Raw genomic sequence first — 27,621 nt, forward strand, 5'->3', positions numbered from 1 at the left:
TAGTAGTCCTCCCACAGTTTACTAAGTTTACTATACAGACCCCATGAATTTGCTTTGTCAGGGTGTGTCACAGCCTGTACTACGTTTTCCCCTGAATCTTTACTGCTTTTACATGGCTTTTACCATGATTGCTTCACTGCAGCCGTGGAGTACGAGTCCCCCCTGTTCCTGGACTGCTGTGGGCTGGTGCGAAAGGCGGTGCGAGATCTGAGTGAGGATTTTGGCTTCGTCATCGGGCCAGGAAACCAGGCCTACCAGTACGACACGCTGCCACTCACCCTGGAGAAGCACGAGGACATGAAGCCAGGAGATCTGGTGTTCATCTCGGGGACCTACTTCAGCCCTCACAGTAACAGCCCTCACACTCCTAGATGACCTCAGCCCTCACAGTAACAGCCCTCACACTCCTACATGACCTCAGCCTTCACAGTAACAGGTCCTCACATGACTTCAGCCCTCATGCACTCCTGGAATTAAAGCCAGAGCAGTCTAGGTCCTGTCCAGGTTTGGCACCAAGCTCAAAGGCACTCCACAGCGGTTTTTAGGGTGTGGCCAGCACCAGGCGTGTAATAGTTGGAACATTCCTTATGAATTCAGTATCCAAAAGCAACCTGGGCTTCACCCAAAGGGCAGGGGAAAGAGCACAACACTGCAGGAGGGTGCATCAGAATCATCAGTCCAGCAGCATGAACTGGGGTGACTCTATATCTAAACAAAATGGGCTTGGTGCCCTAAAGCACCCCCAAAGTGCTGGGCCTGGTCCAGGTTAAATAACAGCCAACAGCTCAATAACCATGAGCTTCTCTTCACTGTCAAGCAAACCCTGCCAACCTCCCGCAGGAGTCCAGGGGAGTGAAGGGAGAGCGGTAAAGGGTACAGAGTCTGATAAAACAGAAGCTGTTTTCAATCAAACTCTCATGACACATCAAAAACCCTGTTCTGCTTTCTAAAACCTTCATTCATCACATACGGATCCCAAAACCATGGCTACTCCTTTCGGATTGTTCATGTACCGTAAATCTCAGGCACAAATGCCAGAGAAATATGTTCCTAAAATGCAAAACAAAATATCTTAAAAGTTTTCCTATGTACAGTATTTAATGTTTCAAATTAAACAAATTATAAAACAATTTGAAATACACTTATATCACAAAGACTGACAGCAGAGGTATCTACTAAATGTTCATCTATCTCATACAGTGATAAATAAGCACTGGCAGAAACTAACAAAAAATTTAGACAAGCTGCAGTTTATTGTGTTAGATTTTTGCTGACAGACAACATAACTGGCACCCTGTCTTTCAAACATATTAATTTTAGGTGTTACTGGCTGGGATGGATAAGTGTTCCATCAGCTTAGAAGAGGTGTCACTGACAAATATGATCAGTTTAACGAACTGTATTTCCATTAATCCACCCATTAGCAGACAGAACATACTGAAGGAGACTCCATACAGCAGGTACCCTAAGCCAGAATCAAACCGACAATCCAAGAGCTGTAAGGCAGCAGAACTAACTCCTATACCATCATATACCAATATGTATTATATACCAATAATGCTGTATTAATTATGTGTGATAAAATTATTTCTGATGAAGGAGGCCAACTTTCTACAAATGCAGGTACTTAATGTTAGCACCCACAGCCTGGTTTGGAAGATCATTTTGATTGAGGGCGCTCTGTGCTGCTCGTGTCACGCCTGTGGTCTGTGGCGCTGTGTTCCAGTGAAGAGGCAGATCCATGACATCGTGCACGTGGAGATCTGGCTGGGAGACGGGGAGGGCACACTGGGGGCGCGCTGGCGCAGGGGCACAGTGCAGGTCTTCGACTCCTACAAGTTCACCTCCTCCTCCTACGGGCATGTGAAGTACCACTTCAAGTCCATCGAAACCTGGCTGTCCGGCAGCTGCATCAGGTCAGTATTTGGTCCTTCAGGGCGCATACATACATGAGACAGGGTGGCTTCCAGTCTCTAATTAACCTCTACACCGCGACCAGCCGCACTTCTACAGCTCATCAGCACTTCTGTTGTGAGGCCCGAGTGTGTACTGATGTTCACTTTTGCACATAAAAGAACTGTTTCAGAATGATGTCCTCCAGCTGCTGGTCACCCCCGCTGAATTTAAAATAGTACAGCAGCCACTCTGCTCCAGTAGCCTCACTACAAAGCGCTGTGTGGCTGCTCCAGCCTCATGAAATCACCTGATGCTGCTTTTGAAGTGTGTGAGTGAAAGCCATCTTTCTTTGTGAGGTGCTTGTTGCTTGTCTAGGTGCCTCAAAGGGTCAGCCGTTGAAAAGTACAGGAAGCAGGCAGGCACATGTGCCTTTCTGCACCAGCACAACAGCACAGGGAACAGCAGAGATTGCAGAAGAGCACTGATGTCTGCTCTCTGCCCAGAACTCTAGCATCACAGGCTGTTTTCAGTGAAGAGGCTGTGTTATTGCAGCAACTGCTGTTTGGCATATACATTGAAGTGAGCAGGTTATGCGTGTGTTTACTAAATGCTGAAGAGTGATTTGAATTAAGACACATCTTTCGATAATTGAGGACCTGCCAAAGTACTTCAACTGCTTGGAAGATCAGAAACAGGTGCTTAGCACTCACGAAGAGAAGACACACAATAATACATAAGAATGTGTGGATGGTTGTTTTTCACCCACAATTCAGAATTATTCTTGTCAGAATGGATTTTCATGGTACCTAAAGCACCTGAAGCTTCTCTACTGGACACAATCTAATCAGCTATACACATGGTATAGGTCAATGTACTGTTTTTATACAAATAACAGGAGCTATAGAGCACTGCTATACTCAGTACTCCAGCGCTTCAGTGCTAGGACAGAGGCTTCGTGATATTTAATAATGAATGGCTGCAAGCCCAGTGAAGAGTGACCGTGTGCAGTGTGCACTTCCTTGAGGAAGTTGTCCTACAAATAGTTCTCAGAATCCATCTACAATTAGTAACTGTTGCCACGGCAGCTGTATCCTAGGCGACCAGAAGTTGTTTATGGTTCCCCAGCGCTTGCTGAACACTGTCCTGCATCTCCTGTACTTGTTAAAGAACTAACGCATGCCAAATAGTTAATCTTTCTCCGGGAACCTGTCGGCATTCTTCAGGATCGATGAGGAGTTAATTTGATGTTACCATTTACAAAAGTGCTGTGAGAGCGCAAGAGCTGTAGCTGGGCTACAACAGTTGCAAGCTGAATCGAAGCCGATAGCTGCCAGTCTTGCAGGCAAGTTTAAAAAGTTTCATTTGAATTTTAGAGGGGTCTAAGGTTACTTTTGCTTTTATTTCCATATAACGTTTTTAGACTTTCTACTTTAAAACTAGAAATTTTAATTCAAGGTGGAACTAATTTTGTAATTTACCTGTTAAATTGGTAGGGTGCTGTTTAATTACCTAAAAAAAGCTAATTTACAATGCATAGTGAGTTCGTCTAAACTGCTTTCTCTTCACCATATCCACTCATAACTGAAGAAGAGGCACAAACACAGAAAAGCTGTCTGATGTTAAGTCAGTAATCAAATGCATCTAAACACTGCAGCAGATACAGTAAGAAGAATGCAAGGGAAATTATCTGGAATAGTCTGGAACAATGACCACATTGGACTTAACTGAATTCAGCTCCATTTTTAACACTTAATACACTCCAGTTAAAACCTTAAACAGACCATTTTTATCCCCAAACAATACAACCAGCATGTTGTATCCAGCACGTATTTAGATCATCCTTTTATTGTAGTCACCGTGGTACTGAACTGCCCTGGTCTGTGTCACAGGTGACATTTCTCCACCTCCACGGTGCCCAAGTCTAACATTTCTCACTCAACGCTTGTTCTCACCCGAGTCACAGATCCGTGACTCTCTTCTTGACCACAGCCATTCTTTTCACGCCTCAGTGGAGCATTCCTTCCTATTCCTCCTTGATTTGCTTAATAAAAAACCTTTGATTGCATGCCTACAGAAATACCTGCAGGCTCTTCTGCATAAGGTTCCAAGTATGGCATGTGCGTTTATACAAAGCTTTTAAGAATTATATCTCACTATTACAATGGAAACTATCCATGCACAATGATGCCCAACACTAGCGCACATGTTTTATTCCAACTACTGTACATTTCCTTCTGCAGTCACTGCAAAGACCACAAGTGGGGGTTCCCCAGGGAGATGCCATGTGGGAAATCGATCTTCTACTGTGAGGACATGGCCAAGCAGGAGGGGGCCCCCCAGGGGCCGCTCAGTGAACCGGGTCACACGGAACCCCAGCCCGTGACTGCGAGCGGAGGGGACCGGCAGCACACAGCTGGAGAACAGGAGTGCACTGGGACTGGCGGGCCTCCCGTGCCACCGGGCACTGGCTCTGAGCTCCCCGGCGGGCCGTCGACACCAGAGACAGGAGAGCTGCCCTCCGGACGTCAGTGGAGCCCCAGGGCACACCCCCCGGCCCGGAGCAGGCCTGGTGCCAGACCCAGCAGGGAGGTGAAGAGGGACGTGCAGCTGCCGCAGCAGCAGGAGGAGAAGCAGGACGGGCACAGGGTCTCCCTGGAGAGGCCAGCAGTGAAGGAGGAAGGTGGGCCAGGTGTGCCAGGTGGGCCAGGTGTGCCAGCTGCAGGGCCTGCACATGCTCTGTGAGCCGCCCTGCTGGCGGCTTGCTGACGTGGCTCTCTGATCTGCACTGTGTAACGCACTTTGACAGAAGCACAGAGAGACGGCCTGTTCCGATTTCAAAGTCATGAAAAGAGAACAATTCAAGCAGCTGTCTATCCACAGCACTGTGGAAAACTAGATTAGATTACAAAACAAATTCCAGTGTTTATGATTTTTATTATTACTACAAGTAAGACTGGCTGCTGGCAATGCATATTAGCAGTGCATGTACTATTTAAAATGATTGAAATCGGGCATACATATTCATTAAACTTGAGAAAAAAAAACTTACAACTGCTCTCAGATAACCCCACTCTTCCAGATTAATTATCAGTGATTTTAAATCTAGCAAAATTACTCTCACAAAGATCCTACATTACATAATAAAAAATACCAATGTTTTCTGTGACTCCTTCACAGATCTCTCTGTTAGAAATTTCAGGTGACACTCACAGCCTAATACGCACAATTAAACTGCAGCACTCTTGGTTTTGCTTAAGCAGGAAAGAATAATCTACCAGAAAAGACAAATCCAGCAAAAACAGAATTATAATATGTTCCAAAACACTGTAAAAGTGCTTTTATCCTGACTGGCCTATTTCCTTTCTATAATGAAAACAATACCATTCCTCACTTGAACGCATCACAGAAATGATCAAGTGCACATTTCTGCTCAGTAAACTGGAAGCATTAAAAGACTAGAACAATGATGTGAACAAGAAAATCATTACTTCTGGCTGTTAGGTAGAGAATTACAGACCTCGGTCTAAGCAAATGAAATGCTTTCTATTAGTTGCTCAGCAGCTGGGTAAATAGGATCTAGAGTTTCCTTGTATTTGCCTAATGACTAGCTTGACAAAGACTAGAGCCCTCTGTACCAGAATAAAAGGATAATTGCACTCGCTAGGGCTCTTGGGTTTGTAAATACAATAATTCACTAACCAAGAGCAACCTGTGCTTCACCCAAAGATCAGACAAACGTGCAGAACACAACAGGAGGGTGCATCAGAGTCAGCAGTCCAGCAGCATGCAAATTCAATTTCTATGCTCAAGCGTTTGCAGAACTAGTTGTAATAAAGAGAGCCATGGACTGGAAATATGGGGATATGAAAAAATCCCATGCAGTTCTGCCAGGGAGGTCACACACTATGAAATTCTGATCCTGCACCGCAGCACACAGTGCCCCAATCACAGGGCCACTGAGCGTCGCAGTGAAAGCCACCTTTGTGCTTCTCTGTTGAAAAAATAAAGAAATTCATTTTAACAAAAACAAAGCATGAAAGCGGCCACGCCACGCCTTCAGGATCGCATTTCACCCGTCTGAAGCCGGTGTGACATGGTGCCGCTTTGCCAGCCCCCACCTCCAGGTGTTGTAAAAAGGAAACAAAGGGAAAAAATGCGCTTGTGCTTCCCAGAAGCCCGTGTGAAGCAGGAAACAGAATTCCTGTCGGAGTGAGGCCCCTGCTCCGGGCCAGCCCCGTCAGTTCCAGGCACACTCCCGGGAAAGAGAGCCAGCTCTGCGTCCCACTGTCAGTCTAGCCTCGTGAGCAATACTCGATAGGCACCTGCTGCTTTTAGGTTTGAAGTGAAAGGGACTACGCCCCCCTTTCTCCCGCCCACATCAGCGCCCACGCTCAGAGCAGGCTGGGTTTCTCCCCTGTCGTCCTTCAGGGCAGGACAGGGAGTTTAGGTGGTGCTCAAGTGATAACCGGACTTTCCTGTTCGCATTAGAGAATTATCACAGGGCTGATAAAACCAAAGTAATCCTGCGATGAGGCAGATTAACTACTGACAGCATTCAGCCTGATGGATCAGCTCTCCAAACTGGCTCTGGGTGGATAACAGGTTATCAGCCCAGCACAGCCAGAATCTACATCATCCTGGGACGCAGCGAAGTTCAAAACATAACTGCTAGTAGGTTAAAATAAGCTCAGACAACCTGCTTTCCCACAGCTTGGCTCATCCACTTAATTTTTAAGATAATATTGTAGATTCTAGCAAGGGTGTTCCTGTAAATATCCCACTGCTGCATAGCATCTGGTTATATCCCTATAAAAACCTGTCAAACGTGTTTGCAGCAAATCAAGCTTAGCTTTCTGAATTGACCTTAAAAAGTCTGACAAACCAAGTGATATTATAGAGCTCCAAACTCACTATCATTGAGACAGGGTTAAACTCCAGTGCACATCGATCTTCTAAAAGCTGGTTCATTCTCTTTAAACTGTCTAATTATTCTGGCAAGACTGGGGGTGTGTTGAATTAATGGGAAGCTTACATTTATACAGCGCACATTAGGACAAAGCAAATAGGTATGAGACTGCATTAAAAAGCTATATGCTAGCTGGCCATTGTACACAAAACAGAAAAGATGGAGCTAACCTCTGCCTCTGACAGAACCTTCTCAGTATCATTACAGTTCCTGTTTCCATAAATGACCAACAGAGGTCTTGTGAGCATCAGCTATAAAGCCTGACTAATGCCAAGCAAACAACAAACAGTTGGCTCTGCTTAGCAATGTACCACAACAGTGGCAAATGAGTCTGTTAGCAGTTAAATTCCTTCTGCAGTCTGCCCTCCCCCTGTCCTGGCAGCTGCCATGTTTGGGGGGAGAGTGTGAAGCTATAATCTGTGGTCACAGCATCTCTGGCGGGAATGCAGATGGGGGTGTGATCACAGGAGTCTGCAGGAGTGCACAGGAGATCACCTCTGATGATCCCCACACTTCAACATTAAGGGGGAGCTGCAGACCCAGTAATTAAATCTTGGTAACAAAATTAATTAATATAAAAAAAATACAAATTTTGAATTAAGCACAAAATCGAGAACTTTGTGAAAGTACTGTAAGTCGCCATGTTGTCACAAACCCCTGGTCTTACCACAGGCGAGAGTGAGGGTTCCCACACATTGTGTTGGGGCCCTTCCTGCTCGCTAGTCACTGTAGTAACTAACATGATACGATGGACCTGCGAATAAGTACAAATTGATACTTCAGCAGATACTTCACTGCAGAAAGTTTCCAACTTGATTTGCATAAAGAGTTAACAAGTAAGTTCCATTTATCAGCAAAACCGTCTCAACGTTCAGGGCGATATTTATTTTGGATTAAAAGAGATGTAATTACAAGCCTGCTTGTTTACAATATCACAGGGCCACAAGATATCAACAGAAGTTTTGTTGCCACGTTCTGAATTACAGAACATGGTGCTCAGCATACCTGGAGATTCGTGATGTAAAAGGGAGTTTTGACAAGTTACTGTGTACATTTGACTTTTATTGTGGTTTGAAATGCCCTCATCAGTGCTGATTCTTTCTAACCCCGAAATGTAAAAAAAGCTCTGCAGTTCCCCTTTAACAGCACAGCAGTTCCGGCATCTCCCCTGGGTAAACTTCCAGGGCAAGAAAAGCCTTTTAAGCAAAGAGAACGTCATTAAAGTTTGAAATTAGTCTCTAGCTTGTGCAAGTAATTCTAATTATTTCAGATCTGAAAACTCACACATTCAAATGCCTCTTGTTCAAAGACAAAGAATCTCATACTTGACTTGAGATGTTAATGATGCAGTGTGCAAAGTATGTCCGCTAACAAAATACTAAAGAAAACGATTTAAGGCACCAACAACACTTTCACTGTCCTTCCACACAAACCAAGCAGGCGGTACCTAATGCGAGCTCCTTGCAACAGATAAGCAGTGAAACACTAACATGTGGGTCTCTCTGTGTGTTGCCAGTTAGCTGTCGGGACAGTGAGGGTTTGGACCGAGGAGAACAGGGCAGCAGCACAGCTTCCATTCCCAAACCCTGCCACTGCGACGCCTCCCACCAGCACTCCGACACGGAGCAGAGACTGGGGGATCCCAGAGGAACAGGGCCTTTCTACTACATCGGAGGAGGCAACGGGGTGGCAATGTGAGTACACTGCTGCTCCTCCTGCTGCTGACTTACTCTCGCACGGGTCTGCCGCCCCACCTGCTGTAGCTCCCCATCAAAACCTCCAGCCTGGTTTCTCCGTCTCGAAGTCTGTGAACTCTAAACTCAAGAGCACCACAGAGGGAGAAGAATTAAATCTCAGTCTAGAGTCAGCCCTGACACGGACATGGACGACAACACACTGATCCTCTGCTCTTTCAAAGCACACATCTTCATACACACTGCTGGCAGAGTAAGAACAGCAGGCAAGTTTAAAGGAAGTAGCTTGGAATAAAGGGAAACAGTGCCCCCTGCGGGCTCCCAACACAACCTGCAGCCAGGTCTATTGAGTAACAGCAGGGCTCCCTGTCAGACCTGACTGCTCTGAGACACGCAGGAGGTAGCGGCAGCCGTTTCTTTGATGAGATTGCTGCTATACCTCAGACAAGGCACAACACCTCAGGTAAATAAAGTGCCACACACATTGTATTCCGTATTCGTCCATTCATTTCCATTCTATTTTTATTGACAAACTCCACCAAAATGACACTGCACACAGTGAAAACAGACTGTTCTTAACAGTTTTAGGTTTAAAAGATGCTATTGGGTGAATAATGCACATCACTGTCACTGTGGGGGTCTCCCCACATTGTCTGTTTGCCAAGAGGTACCTTCTCAATTTGACTCCTGTAACAAAGGTTAACATCGCTCCTGACCTGCAACGTTTAAGCAGACTTTTATTGCTGTGTAGTTCATACAAAAAAAAAAGCTGTAATGACTGAGGATTTTTAAAGCCTTAAAAAAGCTATGGATAATTTCATCAGCCAAACCAAATGTATCCATCTAGTCATTTTTTTCAAGTTAACATCACAACCTCTGTCTGTACATGAGGAAAGATGGCCTGTACACCTGCCTGAGCTTGGCGCCAGAGGTCACATGCTCACAGGTGAGCGTGGTCTTGTCTCGATGCAGAGTGAGGGCGTACTGCGAGGGCAGAGGCTGGCAGCGCGTCTGCGACAAGACCAGGGAGGATTACACACTGAGGTGGTGCGAGACCAAGTCGCACTCTGCCTACTGCAGATTCAGGGAAGGTACGGTGGGCCGCTGTCATTTCATCCTGTGCCTCTCGTTAACTAACAACACTCTGACAACAGCCCTTCCTCCGGCCAGCACGACGGCTGATTTTTACCTTTTTGAAAGCTGGCTGGATACCACAATCACACTTGAAATTGCAGTGCACCTTTTCTTGAGAACGAAAGGAAAAATCAGAGCTGTAAAAGACTTTTGTGGCATTAAGCACAGTGAGCCAGCTCAGTGATGCACTAGGACTCTCAATGGGCTACACCTCCCAGAGCGATGGGAGCAGCCCTCCCGGCTGCGTGCGCACGACCCCCCAGTGCCTCCTCTCTCCCGCACAGGGGAGCAGCTGCTCTATCAGGTCCCCAACAACAAGGTGCTGACCACCAAGATCGGGCTCCTGAGCAGCTTGCGGGAGTACGAGAGGGTCGCCAGCAAGGTCAAGCCAGGCCGGGGTCACAGGTCAGTGTGGGGGAACCGTCACCCCAATCACAGCGAAGGTCGGCTGGAATTACAGCTACAGTCCCAGCAGCAGCAGTGATAGTTAAAAAGGCAATCGCGCCAAGCTAGATTTTGTTTAATTATAATTGCAGTTCCAATTACATGAAATTATTGACTTACACTAAAAAGTCATCCGTCCTTTGATGTAGATTAGTATGAACCCCACAGAGCTGCTAATGGAAGTATTGGCCTCCTGTCTCTTAAATAGGTTTATACATTAGAATATCTGATCTCCCACTTGCTTGGAGGAAATATCCCAAAATGCAGCAGACATATCAGTAAAAAATCTGTCGTATCATTTCAGTGTTCCTACTCAACTGGGTAAATGTTTTTGACACAAGGTGCCAAATGCAGCACTCCAGTAGTTAATTGTATATTTAATTACCTCCCCTATAAATCACAGCATGGAAGTGCATTACATCGACTGTGCTAATTCCCATCTCTCCTAGTACAGTAGCATTAACATGGGAATGGGGTTGAGTCTCTGTCTCGCGCTGCAGGAGATTAAAAATGGAGGAGTTTTTCCCGGACACATTCCGCATGGACGTGAGGGAGGAAAAGGAGGCCTTTTTCACACAGCAAGAAGGTAAAACCCTGACACACTGAAACTTTCGTCACTGGTAGCTCTGGCTAACTCTCCCTCCTGCAATGGGCAATCCTGGCTCACTTTCCGACTCTTTATTAGTTAAGCAGCTGTAAAATAAAAAATAAAAATGGCAATGGGCTTCTTTAAAGCTCTCTGATAAAGACTGTCAGTAAGATTAACAACCTTCGTGCGAGACTCCCAAAATCCATCAAAAATTCAAAATAATACTCACAGTAAGAACAATAACATCCTACTGCTTCTGTTCCTAATCTGGAAGAAAAATGATAAGGTTTCTGTAAAATAGATGAGAAAAAGGTTCACGCTGGGAGCTGACCTTGAACCATGCATGAATGACATCATTCACACCACACGTCTCATCAGGAAAGTTCCTCCTTGTTTTCTGTTTCAACAAAAGCCTTTTGAAAATAAAACAGAAATATTTATGCAAACCTAAAAACCTACCACGTGTCACCACCTCACCCATAAAATCACTGGCTGGACATCACTGTGGGCAGCAATGCCAGAGCAGGACACTGATCATCAGACAGTTATCAGATGGCTTACAAATGCACACCAATTCCTCAGGCCATCTGGAGATCTCTATTAGCTAAACAACAAAAATGTACATATAGTGGGCAAATATTGGAAAACAATCCGTCCTTGTAATGTTAGTTCATGCTATCGTTATAATTAATATTGTTTTTGTTGTTGTGCCAATTTTTTCCGTTACACTTAACATTATAACACAGTATGCTGGTAACAGCCTGTTCGACTCTGCAGTCCACCAAGCAAAGCGTAAGCTCCAACAGCCTCGCTCTTCCACCTGCAGCGGCACAGCCAGGCTGCCACCAGAGGCTGTTAACGTCAGGCCCCCACCCCACTCTCTCGTCTGGCAGCACAGTCTGGTGGAGATTTAGAGGAGTTTTCAGGCAGCAACGCTACGGTCTGAGCCCTCCTCACTGCCCATTAGACAAACTACTCTGAGCTCATTAGCAGGGTGGGGACCCTGAAATCAAGACTCGCAGGTCAGCAGAGGACTGGCTCCAATTACCACTGGTGCACGCAGGCTCTGCTCTGGTCAAGCGGACAGAGGGGAGAGAGAGGCTGGGGGGTAAACAACAGAAGAAGCAGGGCTTATTTTCTCCATCTTCCTGTTGGAGACTCGAAACAATCAGACTTAAGCCTCAAGAACACATTCAGACTTATCTCTAAATCCTTCAGTTCAGGCGTGCTGCAAATGATAGTTATCTGATTTTGTCAGTCTTCTTCCAAACCCCAGTACAAGGGCTGCCCAACTTTCACATCTTGATCCCACTTCAGCTCATTGCTATTCCCATTGACAGATCAATACAGATTTTACATAGGTGAGGAGCTGGAATTAACACAAGGAAGAATCACAATCCTGCACCACTGTGCAGCTGTCATTGGACTTTATACAGGACCTCATGTTCAACATAAGCTCTGAATGCTTTTATACAAATTGCATGAAAACATTTTTCTAAAAACCTAGGTGTCAAGGAGCTTAGTCCAGCACTCTCCACTCATGTCCTGTTGGGTTTCTAGGGCACTAAAACTAAATATCCTCAGAGAAGCTGAAGACCTGGACAGAGAGAAACAAAGGCAGCACTCAGCGTTGAAGCCTGTAGAGGACCAAAACGAAAGTAGCTGACGAGAGGTGTTCTGTAGTGACGGCCTGCGCAGTGTCAGCGATAGTGGTCTCAGGCGAGTGCAGAGCTAACAGCCTCCTGTTTCTGGCCCAGCGGGACAGGCGTGGATCTGCAAGCCCACAGGCCTGAATCAGGGCCGAGGGATCTTCCTGCTGCGGACACAAGAGGAGATCAACGCCTTCCGGGCCAAACTGCAGAGCATTGAAGACAGCCAGCAGCACAGGGCCACGCCCTTCCGTTGTCCACAGGCCAGGATCGTACAACGGTAAGCACTGGGAGCACACGGGCAGACACGCTAACCTGTTGACGTGACATGATTTAGCTAATTTCCCCTCTATTCATGGAGGAAAATCAGGTCCTGTACTTTGAAAAAGCTATGTACCCCACAAAACACTGAACTCCACCCCACTCCTCATCTACGACCACCTTTCAGGCCCAGTCCTGCTGCAGAGATCCCATATTAACACCGACGCTGATGCTCAAGCAGGGGGCTGATATCTAGCAGGAATGTGAAAACACGGGACCAATTCCACTCTGCCTATGGGTGTCTAGTTTTGCCCAGCAGGCCTGATGCTCTAAGTATATTACAAAGCAAAGCAGACTCCTTCAGGCTCCTGATGTGGCTATATCGGAGTCCCCTAAGAAAAGCATCATAGGATCAGTAGATTTACACTTCAAGCAAAATAACTGATGATGTGACGAAAGACACAAATAGAACATAGACGTTTCCCAAGAAAGGTGGTAATAGAAAGAAATTCATGGCCTCTGGTAGTTTCTTTTTGATTCCAATCTGATTAATGAGATCAGCGCTCTACCAGACAGATAGCTTTGAAGACACTCTCAATCATTTCTCAGATCTATCAGCTGCCCAGCTTGGATTCATTCTGCCAGAGGTACAGTAGTCAGAGGTAAAGGCTCAGTTGAATTCAACATGGAAATATTCATAAAAAACATCAGTATACCAGCAAATTCTGCTACCTTCCTCTTTCCTGACATTCTAACAATAAGTAAACATGAATGCGCTGTTCTTATCTTTGAAATCATCTCCCTCTCTTTCAGAAATGAATTTACATGAGTCTTTCATTCCACACTCACGTCCTGCTCCTGTGCTGTTTCACCGTGCGTGTACAGCTCGTGAGAGGCTCTGTTGTCCTCAGAGCTTCAGTTCTTTTTGTCAAGAAAAACAAAATTAGGAAAGTCCTGAAACTCCTTACCAAAAGTAGTTGAGCATCTGTTAAGTTATTTGAGGTTTTATAACTATATGGTATGTAGTACATACAAGAACACTGAAACTTAATGTAGTTTATACATGAACCTGCCCTACTTGTACATCACAGTACATTAACACTGCATGCCCAAAACTCAAAAGGAATTCCCACAGAGCTTACAGTGGGTATTTTTGGGTATCGTTTTTTTTGTAATCACAGCGTGGAAAAAAAAAACTCTCAGCAATTTCAAGTCTGTCAAAGTACAAGTGTGCCCGAATGTGCAAGTGAGCCCACAGCCAGGAGCAGAGTGAGGCGGTCTCAGGCTCCTGACACAGTGGGCTCACACCCAGCTGGGCAGGAACGGACAGGCCATCGCATCAAGAGCTACAGTGTAAACTCAGGGCAAGCAGAGAAGTGTATTACAAGGGTGGGTCTATGGCAACACAGTCAAAAATGGAGAGAGGGAGAGAAAGAGGTAGGAGAGGGAGATGCCCAGGTGTTGTGCACCTGTCGTTGCTCAGTTCCCAGCTCTGGCAGGGCCCAGTCCTCCCCTGCCACACTGCTGCTGTCTAACACAGCCCAGAGCAGTGATGTGCCTGGATTCCCCTGCAGGCTAGTGAGCGGGGCCTCAGGTTTAGGAGCACCACAGGAAATAAAACAAGAAAAGGGTATTTTTGATGTTCGAACTCACTGATTTCTGCACACCTCTGCCTGGTGATGCTGTTTTTATGTAAAGAGCAGGCAGGAACCTGCTGTGATAACTGGAGCAGCTTGCTGAGTGCTGGAAAGGTTGTATGAACAGTGGGTGACCCTTCCCAGAAGCCTTGCGCCTGTCCTCTCCCTTCCAGCAAGCTTACGGTGGCATGGCATGGCCGGTGCACAGCAAAGTGCAGATAAGCAGGACGAAATCACGGTACAGCCAACATACAGTGTGATCATCACGTCGCAGTAAAACGGAAAGATTGCCACACCAGTACACAGCTATGAGCTGTCATAACGGCCGTGGTTATCAGGACAGGCTCACCTGCCTCTCCCTAACATGGCTTCAAACCACAGCAGCGATAAAGATTTATAACATATGGCAGTACACTAGGTCTGCCAGCTACAGGACTCTCAGCTCAATTAGCAGAATGATAAAGCTAGAATCACCCTGAAACCTGCAGCCAGACACTGAGCTTTATTTGCGGCTGTTTAATGTTCCGTTCAGAATAAACACGAGGCGTCGTTTATATTGTAATTACCTGTGAGTTGACCATATTGCCCAGGACAAGACTGAAGTGACAAGGGTATATACAGTATGACCTTTAGATTGCAGAGATGTTCTGTGGTAAAAAGCAATTACACTCCCTTTATTTTTACACAGTCATTGATTCTGAAAAGCCTTAAAATGCTTGTATTGGCTTAGCCCACAATTTTAAAATTATGAATCCATGTTTTGTACAAAATACTGTACTTCAATGGATCCCCTCAGACATCTACTGTACCACGGCACCTTTTGCAGGCTTGTTAGGTTTCCACATAGTTTGCTTTACAACAGTTTCGCTCAGCTTTTACCCTGATAAACCACAAATAACCTTTGAGGAGATCTCTTATCACAACACAATCAATCTGGTGTTGCAAATGCAACCCAAGCCAAGCAAAATAGATACAGCTGGATATCAACAATAACAGTAGCGAACAGAAATGAGTTTGTTGAGTTCATTTTGTCTGCTAGGAGCTTACTGATTCAGGAGCCTCTAGTTCATGCTAACCACAGCAGAGCCTGGGTCAATACCAAGATGGGAGACCTCCAAGGAAAGGCAGTTTGATGCTCTAAGAGGTGTTGGTGGACCAGTAAGTGGAGCTCTTCACTCTAGAACAGAACATCTAAACCAATATCCCAAAATAAAGCCTAGAGACACCCTGATAGAGGAGCACCACTGTTGGCACAAATTCTACCGGTGAGGCATTAAACCAAATTCCTGACTCCTTGGTCATTACAGTACCCATGGCACTTTTTACAACAGTAGGGATGTTAACCCCAGTGTTCTGGCTCAATTCTACCCCGGACTTGTACAATCTGGTACCCCTGAAGTACCCCCTTAATTCAATATGGCACCCCCTCAAATTCAACTGGCCAAGAAATTTCTCTGTCCTCCCACTGATCTGTTCTGTATAGAAGCTGCTGTGTGACATGTTGGACCTGCTTTTCATTCATTTCATTCATTTTGGACTGAAGATAAAATACATTTGTTTTAAACTAATTCAGTTCGGTTAAAGAATATTAGGGAGAAATCTCTCACTCTCTGTACGTCACTCAGGTGGGAAGATGTCTCTCAGGGGTGGGTGAGGTGGGCTCTACCTTTTATACATAACACACTTCAGGATCACGTGCAATGAAAAGTGCTACATAAATGTAAGTAATTATTAAAAACATGTTGAAACAGGTAATTATGAAAGATTCACCATTATAATTGATGGGAATTGCAAAATGTGTATATTTGTCTGTGTTCTATGACTCTGCAACAACTAACCTCCCTCACATGCTATCGTGAGGAAAAGGCCTCTCCCACACAGTAATGCCTTCCCATAATCTCCTCTGAGCTTCCGAACACTTAAATTGCTCTGGAGGTTATCGGGGAAGGCAAGCCTATAAGAGAGATACAGGTACTAACTGTGGAATACTGGAAAACACAATTTAAGCCTTTCAGATCCACAGAGGCACACCAATCCTCTTAGTGGGGACCATTCTTATAAACCAGAATACACAACTGAAGAGCAGTGGCCAACAGCAGGATTAGAAGAGAGTCATGTAACCCACGATTCTCAAGACCAACCCTGCACAGCAGAATTATTTACTATGTATGCAAAGAGAGTGCCATTAATAGCTCTCCTCTTCAGGAAAGTGCAGAGGATTTCTAACACAATCAAGAGAGCAGGGTGGGTCAGCTCTCCAGCCCAGGAGGATTAGCTCAGCAGGCTGTTCTACCTCCTGTACTGGAGATAAAAAACTCTGCAGACAATATCCACTGCTATCCAGATAATGTCTGCAAAATTGACTGTGATTTAAGAAGCTTCGCTGTATTAAGTATTGTTTCTTGGTTCACACTGCCCCCTAAAGGATATTACAGCCTACTGAACTTTTAGACTATTTTCTGGTTTAGCTAACTTTAGATTCCTGCTCCAGACGTATTCCTAAAAACAGCACATACCAAAACTCACAGCATCCTGCTTTGATACACTGCATCTTCTGTATGGTGCACTATCACAGGAGCTGAAGTCCTGAATGTGAATGTTAACAAGGTGCTATTCCTTACTCAGGTACATTCAGAGCCCTTTGCTATTAGAAGGCAGGAAATTTGACGTCCGTTCCTACTTCCTCATCGCCTGCCTGACCCCGTACATGGTGTTCTTTCGCCATGGTTACGTCAGGCTCACCTGTGACCCTTATGACCCCAGCTCAGATGACCTGTCAGCTCACTTGACCAATCAGGTAGGCTCTCCGTATTTTTAGATTCACAACTGTATTAACTGCCGAATACATTTCTTTTAAATTTAACATTCTTCCAAACAAGCGGTTGGTTTCTAGTTTTAGTTTTCTGGTCAATAAAAGCAGCACGTGTGAATAAGGACAGGTGGAATCTAAGAAGGGGTGCAATCAGGATTTAAAACAAGAGGCACTTCTTGACACAAAGGGCTGTGAAAGCCCGGAGCAAACCGTCCAGTCATGCTGTGGATCTGAGTCCCTGGGATCAGTACAGAAATGGTGGGAGAAGGGCCGAACATCAGTTAGCTACTCGTAGCCAAGCAAACCTTGGGGGCTGAACAACCCCCTCCTATCTGCAAACCTGCAAACGGGAAGATGGAAAGTACATAGTTCCTCACCAGGGCGGACATGCAGTCTAGGAAGCATCTCTAGTAGTGCAACGAAGACTGGAAGGAGTGTGCAGAGAGGAGCAGTGCGTGTCTCCAGGTGTGTCGCTTGCGTTCCTGTTGTTGTTGGGCTCTGGCTGGCGCAGAGTCGCACAGCTGAGACCCTGAGACACTGAGACACAGGCTGGACCACACGGGGGGGGCGGAGGGGGACAGGTGCTCATTAGCACATTGCAAATTACCCACCAGCTCGGTGGAGGAACGATGAGAACGACTGTGCGTTAAAAACACCTGAGCAGCTGCAGAGGGGGGGGTGTGTGTCACTGGGGAAGGAGGGGGGGGCTGTTTTTATTCTCTGGCAACTGCACGCCATGCAGCAAAGCCTTTAATTCACTCACTCATTCATACATATTCTTATACACTCATGGGAGAGGGAGAAAGATAAGCAGGGAGAAATCTGAGTTTTCTACAGCCTGGATCCATTTGAGATTTTGTGATGGTATAAACCATTAGAGATGTACTTATTTTACCTAATATCCTAATATAACAAACTGTGTTTTTGGTGTTTTTTTTAGCAGAGGTATAAGGAAAGGCTAATGTAAAAGTATGTAGTTCTAAACCTGTTCATTTCTAACGCCGCGAGTGCAGGAACAGTCTCTTCACTGGTGTAGTCATGATGTCAGCTGATCCGAAGGGTCGAATGTGAGAAGGGGAGAGGGGTGAAACTTGTGCTCCAGGACTCCCCAGCCTCCCCAGGTTCTCTGGGGGCACAGATTCCAGCTAGCTGATGTCAGGAATTTAAAGCAAAGGAAAATGAAAAAAGCTAAGCTTTCTTTTTTTTTTTGCTAAGCTGTCCCATAAGCCTCTAGACACATCTATTAACAGGCACCGAAGAGCTGGCCCTTTGCCCTCAAATGCCTCTCTCCACGTATCTGTGGTGGCTGATCTGCCCCTGGCCTGGGAATGAAGACAATCTCCGTCTACAACATCCTATTGGCTTCAATATCATCTAGGTCTCCTTCTTAACCAGCCCCTACATCTGCCCCTGTAATTGCCAATTCTGACAGAACTGGGTCGCACATTATATCTATATCTATATATCTGTTGTTTACTGCAAGCCAATTTTCTGTTCCATTGATCAAGGAGGTACAGTATATTCTCATTCATCAGCTACAACTACAAAATAGACTTGCACAACTGCGTCACCTCTCATCATTCAGCTTATTACAAAAATGCCCTGATTTACCCTCAACTTCTGATCTGTTGAAGTTACAAAATACAAATAATTCGAAATAAGTCAGTTTCTTTAAGGAATATTAAGGAGTTATCTGTAGTTAAAGTTTCATGCAATAAAACTTTAAAAATAGAAATACACTCGGTAACAACTTAAATGTTTTCTCTAAACTAACAGTGAGGTCCAGGCCTGACTGGATACAAATTGCATACAGAGACAATAGGTCAGTGGATGATGCTGCTAATATTTGCCTCCACTATTTCCTGCAACATCTGGAATCTGCAGGAACATATGTGAGACTCCGTCTTGTTGATCTCAGCTCTGCACTCAACACAATCATCCCAGAAGTCATTTGCAATAAACAGTCTCATTTGAATGTTCCCCTGCCCACCTGCAAGTGGATCATCAACTTCCTGACAAACAGAAGGGAATATGTGTGGATCGGCTCTTATTTGTCAGACTGCTTATCTGTGACACAGATTTACATAGTGCTTTTCATTCCAATACACTTGTGCAATAAATCTGCAGTGTTTTAATCTCTGGGAGGTTTGCTTACAGTATTGGCTGTGGGACTACAGACAACCAAACGTGCTGATGGGCGAATGGCCTCCTCTGTGTCCCTTGAAAATGCAACTGCATGTATAAAACAATACTAAAAATACTGTGGCACTGCAAAAGGTGTTTAGGGCAAGATGTCAAATCTCTCCAGCATCCCTAGGGTCGGATTTATTTCAATGAAAAAGCACCACCAAACAGTTTGGGGGTTTTGCATAGTTAATGTCAGAAATCTTTTGTAGGAGTCTGATTGTTTTTTAACAGCGAATGTACAATCGCGAAAGCACTGCTCTGTGAAACGCAGTGCCTTTCCCCTGCCTTAGTGGCACTCAGGGACGGCTCACTCACGCCCTGCCTGTCCCCTGCTGCCTCCGCAGTACATGCAGAAGAAGAACCCTCTCTATAATGAGGTGAAGGAGGAGACGGTGTGGTCCATGGAGCGCTTCAACGACTACGTTAATGAGAAGTTTCGGGCTGTCAGGGCTCTCCCCCAGGACTGGGTCCTCAGTGTTTTCACAGTGAGTTGCGTGCGAGAGCAAAGGTGGCTGGGCTTAATTAGCATGATGGGGTTTCCATTGGAAACCAGGTGTCCCAGAGAGGGGGGGGTGAGGGGAGTAAGACACAGCAGCATCACAAGGGAGGTGACGCGCTCCCCTGTTGCCACAGTAACCGGCTTCACTACAGGAGCCGTATTTTCGAGATTAAAATGTTTACTAATAAACAAGAAGGCATTGAAAATGACTACTTGTCATAGGGGGTGAGAAGGTTGTGCTGACTGGTATCTTTGTGAATAGTTGTTCTTTTTGTGCTATGAAGCCAGATCTAAAAGTGCTATCGGACTTGCGTGTAAAAAACAGGGCTGTGTGCTGCTTATCTGCTGTTTTTATCCACCAGGCTGCATTCAAGCCTTAGTCTCTGTGAGAGGCTGCATATCTTTCCTGCAGCACAGAAACACAAGTTACAAACACACGATTCTCAAAAGGCTTTAGAAGAAAGTCTGGAGCCACTAGAACTTTAAGCAATAACTTTGAACCAATAGATACACTCATCTGCCATAAATTACAGATTGCAGGTCTTGGATTCTCTATATCTCAAGAATCCTCATCCTGTAATTTCTTGTCGTCCCAAATTAGAAGCGAATGCAGCAGATCATGACACAGTGCTTCCTCGCAGTCAGACCCAAGCTGGAGCGGAAACTGGGGTACTTTGATCTCATCGGCTGTGACTTCATGATTGATGAGGACTTCAAGGTGAGGCCCATCGTGTTGGGACCCCCTAGCTCCTGCCTCCCTCACCTCTCAGTTTAGCGGAGGAGGCAGGGAGTCAGGGAAAGGCAGACGGTGTGGGATTAGCACAGGTCTGGCCAGGGAGATCAGCAAGCGAGACAGGCAGACTCGCAAATTACTGCTTCCTTTATCTTCAGAAACTGGGGCAGATACAGGCCCTGAACCCAGACAATCTTCCCAATATTCTGCTAAACACGGAAATGCATGTACACAGGACAACAGTTACACTATTTCGAGTAAATTATATTGTTACATTGTGAACCTGACCATAAATGCTTATATAAATGAATATGAACTGTCTGAGCAGATCTAATTCTGCTGTTTGCATACATCATGTTTAAGACAGCGAACACAAATCACTGTCTGGTTCATTAGACCGACAGTGTAACTCTGACCAGTGACATGGGCACAAAGTCGTCTTTAAAGGAATGCACTGATCACATGAACTAGCGATTGCATGTTCTTGTACAAACATATTTGCAGGAAAAGTCATGCCAAAAAGCTGTATGTTAACTCATAATTCCAGCTCCCTCTCTCTAAGAAGGGGCTGAATATGCTGGTCACCTTCACCAGAGAACATGGATGCTTTGAGCAGCGCGCTGTCAGTTTGGCTCGATTACAGCCAGGACTTTCCTCGAGACAGGTCTGGCCTCCTGCAGGGCAATGTGCTGACTAATCCTCACACACCTCCGAGAGCTCCTTATGGGCCAGGCTTTGCTCAGAGGAGCCTCCTCATCACTCAGCTCAGCGCAATCGATCGCTTAGAATTGCATCACTCCCAAGATCAATTTTTATTACTGTTATTCCTTAAATTGAGAAACACCCAAAGGAAAAAAATAACACCCTTTTCTCAGTCAGTAAACAAAACACAGTAAAGACTTACTAATCTCAAAATCACTGACTGAGTCACCTAGGACTCATTGCGGTATGCCAGTTAGTCAGGTTTCGTTCCACAACAGGCTACACTGGTAAAAGCCTAAGGGGGGTGTCTGTTTATGTAGCATCAGTTGGTTGTCCGCCCTAATCCTGTTAATCCGTATTCTGTAACAGAGCTGCAGGAGACCAGTACAAAGATCGCCCTCTGTTTGCGCAGAACAAGCTCTACAGCCTCAGACCTCAGGTCTGGCAAACAACAAACACTCCGCCTTGGTAACAATCGGCATTACGCCCTGGAAAAAACTGTTGCTTAGCGATGTTAAAAAGCCCAAAGGTAAACACTGCATGGCATGCACCTCCGCAGTACCAGCCCTGGGACATAACCACATCCATATATTTAAATTCGCTTGAACACAACAACAACTGCCCACTGTCACGAGGGGCAGAGACACAACGAAAGCGGAAAGTTCCAGGAGAGGAGCTCCTATGGCAATAAAAGTGGGGTCTGAGTGACAACGTCAGTGACTTCTGCATATACAGTACTGTATGTCTCCTACAGCACCATCTTCAATCACAGTCTGGACCCCAAATCACTTCCTAGAGCAACAACAGCCCAACCCTGTTTGCCTTTTCTGGAGCCCATCCTGCCCCAGAACTGCAGAGTTTCTTCTGCGGAAGTGTCCCAAAGCCTTTGTGCTGCATCCTTCATGCAAGACATCAAACCGATGTCCTGCTGTCAGTGACTCAGCAGCTGCGGTTGATCGTACAACTCTGCACTTCTGTTCTGTGTTCCTCTGGATAAAACCATCAGCTGTGTAACTTCTTTTTGCTTCTTAATCCAATAACTAGCATCAATACCTCCAGTAGGAAAGGAGGCGATGGAGAAGCGTGATCTTGCCTGCAGGGGGGTGAACTTTGTATTTCACAGACCTGGCAGGTTAGAGATAGCCATGACTGAATGCCAGTCCAGCGTACAGCTTGGATCAGGGAGGCAAAACCCTGGAATGGGACACTGATTTTGGGGGGGCTCTGATCTGTTGGAGTGAAGCACTGTTCTGATCTCTGTGCCTACAGGGCAAACTGCCAGGCTGGCAGGTTTAAAAGAAGGGCAAGCCCAGACTCATCCCCACTCAGGTGAAGCAGGCCTTGTGGGAAGAGAAGCCCTGGTTGGGCAGCCATCAGCCCACTGCAATATTCAAGAAAAGTTCTCTAATGAAACAAAGTAAACATTACTAATGGCTGTGCACAGCCTGTCTCAGTCCTCAACACTTGTACAGACAGAATCAAGTACCAGACTATGTTCACAGAGGGTCCCTCTCATCTGCACTTCTACAAAACTGCAGTTTGGTCTCTGGCATGTTGCTAACAGGGATGTTAATGAAGGGAAAAACTCATTATCTGCAGCTCTCTCTTATGCACAACAGGCACTAGAAATCAGATATCTGGTACTGTACGTGTGTGCTGCACCAGAATAGAGTACCTGAATAATAAAAAGCCACCACTGCAGTTGTTTCTTTAACTATTAAGCTGATCTCTGGAGGATCACTGACATCCGTGTCTAATTAAAATAATAAACCTTCCTGTAAAACACAACAGCAGCACAGGCCTTCTCTTCCGCGTGCATAACAAGCTCGGTTTCCCCCACTCCCCACCCTCGCTCGTTTGCCATGGCAGCACACTGTACACAGCAATCCAGCACGTCTTCAGGCCAGGGAGCTATTCGGACCAGTGTGAGAGCTGCTGGTGGCGAAACACAACTGAAAAGGGCTGCAAACAGCAGCTCAAATTCGCCTCCCAAGTGTGACCAGCTCCACTGAGCCCTTCAACACTTAGCAACCCAGCCAGGGGAAGACGCCTGCCTGAGAGGCTGCTGTAATGTTACCCTGCTAGCAGTGAAAGCTGGACCTGTGAGGACTGCGGCACGCTGCCGGTAATTCTGGAGAGTGTAACGGTAACTGTGGAGCATGACTCCCTCTGTTTGCAAACAAGCAATCAGCACACAGACCACTTGCGAATGTCCTCTTGACTTTGCCTGAACACTTAAAAACTAGTATGTTCCTTGATGAGTAGATCACAGCAATTACAGATGAATGATGCAAGACATCATGGGAAACAGCACCCAGGGGCAGGAGGCTGGGTCAGCGATGATGGGCAAACCTGTTACAATTATTACGAACACTCCCAATTCAGTTGAAGCACAGTCAGAGCTCTGTAGTGCCTGACTAACAGTTTGTACAAGGACAAACAAGCTTTGCACTAGTCACAGAAGGGCTTGCGAATTGCTCTCTTAGGACCTTCTCCACTCAGGCAGATCTCCGTCTTCCTGCCCTAGTGACGGAACTTCCTTTTTCTGACCTTCTCTCACTCAATTAACGGTAATGTTAAGCTAAAGATTTTTTTGTTCTAAAAAGGACAAGCTGTCATCACCAAAGCCCTACCACCTGCTGTCCAGGCCCTCCCTGTTCACTCACACACAGCTGGCACTGCCACCTCTGCAGCCCTGTGTGCAGGAGGCTGCTCCACTGAGCCATAATTAAAGGAGGGAAAGCAGCATGAAGGTTTTGATGGGATGACGGGAGAAACTGCCTACTAACAACTAATAAAGACCTGCTCAACTACAAACACCACCAGTACCAAACTGAGGCGTAGGCTCTGTATACAAGACGTACCAGTCTGCCCTGCTATCACAAAGACGTACCAGTCTGCCCTGCTATCACACCTTTGAAAGAATCTGTTATCACCAGTGTCCTACTTTTATTCTGTAAATCTGCGCTATGATGTCCTCACACCAGGGAGAGGCTGGGTGACTGTGTTAACCACTACACTGTACACCCTCTCTGTATTCTACTGACACCAGTTCATTTACACATTCACACTGCATGACCATGGATGTTATATACACTTCTGACACCAGTACACTTCATTAATATGAACACGCTACAAGCTATTGACACCACCATATTGCATGAAAAACAAAATGAGTAATTTCAAGTGTTTCTCTTGAATGAAGCAAAAATAATTTTGTACAATAGACAATTTTAACAAGGCAAAACATACCTGGTTGCAGATCTGGGTCTGGCCGGGTTTCTGCAGAGATTTCACAAGGGGCTGACACTGCCCTCAGAGCTGAAGTAAGAGCTCCCCCCAGTGAGCACTGTGAATTCAGAAGAACAGACTTCCATCACACATCTTGTCAGATTTAATTAGGCTGAGATATTTGAGAAGGTCAGTCCAGACACACATTTCACAGTGCTAGCGAATTAAAATGTAATTCCTTCAATATCCTTTAATGTTTCAAAATGGAAAACCATGAGAAAAGTGGCAGAAGTATGGTCATTTCCACCCTTGAAATGACAGATGATTGGTCTTATTAATGTCCTCTCCATAGTCCTTTCACTTGAGATTCTGAACTTTTAAACAAACACTGCCACAACGTTTTAAATGCAGCAAAAGCAGAACTAGAAGAAAATCTGTTAATAAGGTGATTATTTTTGCAGGTGAAATATTTTATGCACTTAAAAGGTGTTAAATCGTTCCAGTATCTGTGCCTCTGAGCACAAGACTCCCTCCCCTGCAGGGGGCGACACCCCCCAATGCATATGAAACAAAAAGGACAGGCAAGCCTGCTGAGTGAATAAATACCCACGGGACTGCAATGTCTAGCTCTCAAGAAAGACACCGCTGGTATAACCTGACAAAAGCAAAGTGCCCAGAGCAGAGAGAATTCCCATCGAGGAGTGGTGTATCATGGCGCCCGCGCCGAAGGGAGGCGAATGCGTGGCGGAATCGTGTAGGGAAAGCTCTGAGCTGACGCACTGTGGGGACATGGTCTAACGGGGCTCCTGCCCACCCCCTCTCCCTGCCCTAGGTGTGGCTCCTGGAGATGAACTGTAACCCGGCGCTGCACACCAACTGTCAGGTGCTCAAGGAGGTGGTGCCCAGTGTGGTCAATGAGACGCTGGGTAACTATTCAGATTCACTTCTTACAATCAAATCTGTTTTTCACACTCGCATCCAGGTGTTTTTACTGAACACGGGTTGATGTTGCTGCATCACTGTGTTTTCTGAATTGTCATCGTGACCGATTAGGGAATCAGGGCATAGGGAATGTCTGACAAAAGCACTGTTTAAATCAATAATGTGATAAGTCTAGCATTATATACATTTACTGTCGGACACACCATAATAAATTATGAGCTAAGTATAGTAATACAATAAGGGAAGTAAAATATCACCATTGGAAAACTGCAAATACCACTTACTGTACATGTAGTGTAAGGCTGATGTTAGTATTTTACTTTGTACGCTGTACTGACAGCAGTCATATGGGTCGTGTCATCAATCCCTGCAGACTGCTGTGCACCAGCAGTCTGATCAGCGTCATTACAAATCCTGGCGTGAATTGCACTGCTACACACTAGCAGCATGAGAAAACTGCAAAACGTGGAGCTGATCTCTCAGTTACGCAATTGGCCCTAAACCGAGCAAATTATAGAATTAGTTTGAACTGTGCTTGCAGCACTTCAGCATGTTGGAGGTTGCCTTTTACTACGGCGCTTCACAAATAACTATCTTCAGTTGCGTGGTAAAGAAACAGCCAAGGTTCCAGTCAAGCAACTCATCAGTTCAATTATGGGATGAAGCAGAGTGCTCACATGAAACACCAACCAGCAGGTGAGCCAGTCCCCAGGATCAGGACAGGGCGATGTGGAGCCTGGAAAGGATCAGGCTGCTGTGTAACGGGACTACACTTTCATCACTCCGACACCCACAGCATGAACAACATCACTCAAGATCACCTTTTATAGGCGTCCACAGTTCCGCTGTGTTTGAGCATAGTCCGCTTCCGGTATATTACACATAAAAATAATAGTTTTGTGCACTGCTATACCAGTTCTAAGCATGAAGTAGTTCAAGTAGGGAGCAGCGTCAGCATGCATAGGCTGCAAAGGAACAAGTACAGGTTTATCCCTGCTGAAAAGAGAAGAAGACTCCACAGCCGAAACTGTGGGTTTCTTTTCTTCTCTTTTCAGCAGGAATAAACCTGTGCTTGTTCCTTTGGTGTTCTAAGCATGACATACTGGCACCTCGCTTCTATTTCTTCTCTTTCCTTCAGGGTTTCAGAATACCACAAGCAATTATTTGTTTGCTTTGTGTTTTTGGTAAAACTGCTGATGAAATGTTACAGAGGAAATCTTTTCTTCCCCAGACCTGACCATTGAGATCTTTAACAAGTGCCGCAAGAAACAAAGTCTGGCCCCGCTGGAAACTCTGAGAAACTTCGTCCTGCTGTACAACGGCGAGGACCACGATCTGCAGGCCAAGCCGCAACGCAGCAAGACAGCCGTGGCAGCTCTCCCCGCCGCTGGCAGAACGCCTCGGCCCCAGGCCAAGGCCCCAGCGGCACTGCCGCTGCCCAGAGCCCCTGCTGAGAAGAGACAAAAGGAGGTGGCGGGGGGCAGGTCCCCCGAGAGGACAGGCAGCAGGGTGGCCTCGGTCAGCCAGACTCCCCAGAAGGCGCCGCAGGGGAGAGCTCCTGACAACGGTCAGGTATCGTCGCCCGCGAAGACAGGCAACAGGGTGGAGCTGAAGCTGAACAAGTGCGGCTGGCCCAGTCAGTCTCCTGAGCCCGAGCCCCGCCGCAGCTTCTGGAAGATGAAGAGCACCATCGCCTCCCTGTCCACGCCCACCCTGTCCGAAAAGGCATACAGCCCAACGCGGTCCACAAGACACCTGGGGCTCATATCGCACCCAGTTACCAAGCACAGCCTGTCCACGCAGTGCCCTGGGCCGGGCCCCATCAGAGCCGCTGGGCTGCAGCCGCGGGCCCCAGCAGTGAAACTGTTCCACGCGGACGAAGCGATAGGGCTGGCGCCTCACAGGTCAGAGGTCAGGCTGTCGAAGGTCAAGGGAAAAGGCACGGCCTCTGCCGAACAGGGGAGAGACGAACCAGAAATGGTCACAACAAACCGAGGAGCCTGACCAGCTGTGTGCATTTATTAGCTACCTGTACAATGGAAACTGTTTACTGCACTTCCTTTTGCTGAAAGATAACCGTGACTTTATTACATCATCATACAGGATACAGCTGTTTACATTTCTTTAATTTTACAACTCCTTGAATAAATGATAAGCATATGTATTTATATATCCAGTATGAAATGAAGTATTTTTATACATTAAATACATGTTTTGAACAACCCAGTCAAGGTCCGATTTTCTT

At 46.0% G+C, this 27,621-nt stretch overlaps 2 protein-coding genes and 1 long non-coding RNA gene across 4 annotated transcripts in view; 2 read left to right on the plus strand and 1 right to left on the minus strand.

Moving 5' to 3' along the window:
- LOC148642232 (uncharacterized) overlaps positions 1-433 on the plus strand; it is a 21,881-nt gene extending 21,448 nt beyond the window's left edge. Inside the window, exon 3 of the mRNA XM_088616927.1 lies at positions 143-433. Within this exon, the coding sequence (XP_088473053.1) occupies positions 143-375 (233 nt within the window). The 3' untranslated portion in view covers positions 376-433. The remainder of the gene's footprint in view (positions 1-142) is intronic.
- Positions 1-27,621, minus strand: part of LOC148642234 (uncharacterized) — a 49,672-nt gene that overhangs the window by 8,018 nt on the left and 14,033 nt on the right. The window contains exon 2 of the long non-coding RNA XR_015929564.1: positions 24,456-24,552. This is a non-coding gene — a long non-coding RNA (uncharacterized LOC148642234). The remainder of the gene's footprint in view (positions 1-24,455; positions 24,553-27,621) is intronic.
- Positions 408-27,598, plus strand: ttll10 (tubulin tyrosine ligase-like family, member 10). 2 transcript variants are annotated; one of them, XM_088616913.1, is made up of 12 exons: positions 408-1,916; positions 4,137-4,603; positions 8,379-8,556; positions 9,529-9,647; positions 9,975-10,095; positions 10,635-10,720; positions 12,481-12,652; positions 16,896-17,067; positions 19,614-19,754; positions 20,370-20,486; positions 25,267-25,360; positions 26,608-27,598. In XM_088616913.1, exons 1-12 carry the CDS (start codon positions 1,594-1,596, stop codon positions 27,378-27,380), a joined length of 2,763 nt encoding a protein of 920 aa, XP_088473039.1. In that variant the 5' UTR covers positions 408-1,593; the 3' UTR covers positions 27,381-27,598. The 2 variants fall into 2 exon arrangements, with proteins under 2 accessions (XP_088473039.1, XP_088473040.1); XM_088616914.1 differs by lacking the exon at positions 408-1,916 and adding an exon at positions 1,958-3,238.

Source organism: Lepisosteus platostomus, chromosome 23 (assembly GCF_059453375.1).
Source record: "Lepisosteus platostomus isolate fLepPlt1 chromosome 23, fLepPlt1.hap1, whole genome shotgun sequence".
NCBI lineage: Eukaryota > Metazoa > Chordata > Actinopteri > Semionotiformes > Lepisosteidae > Lepisosteus > Lepisosteus platostomus.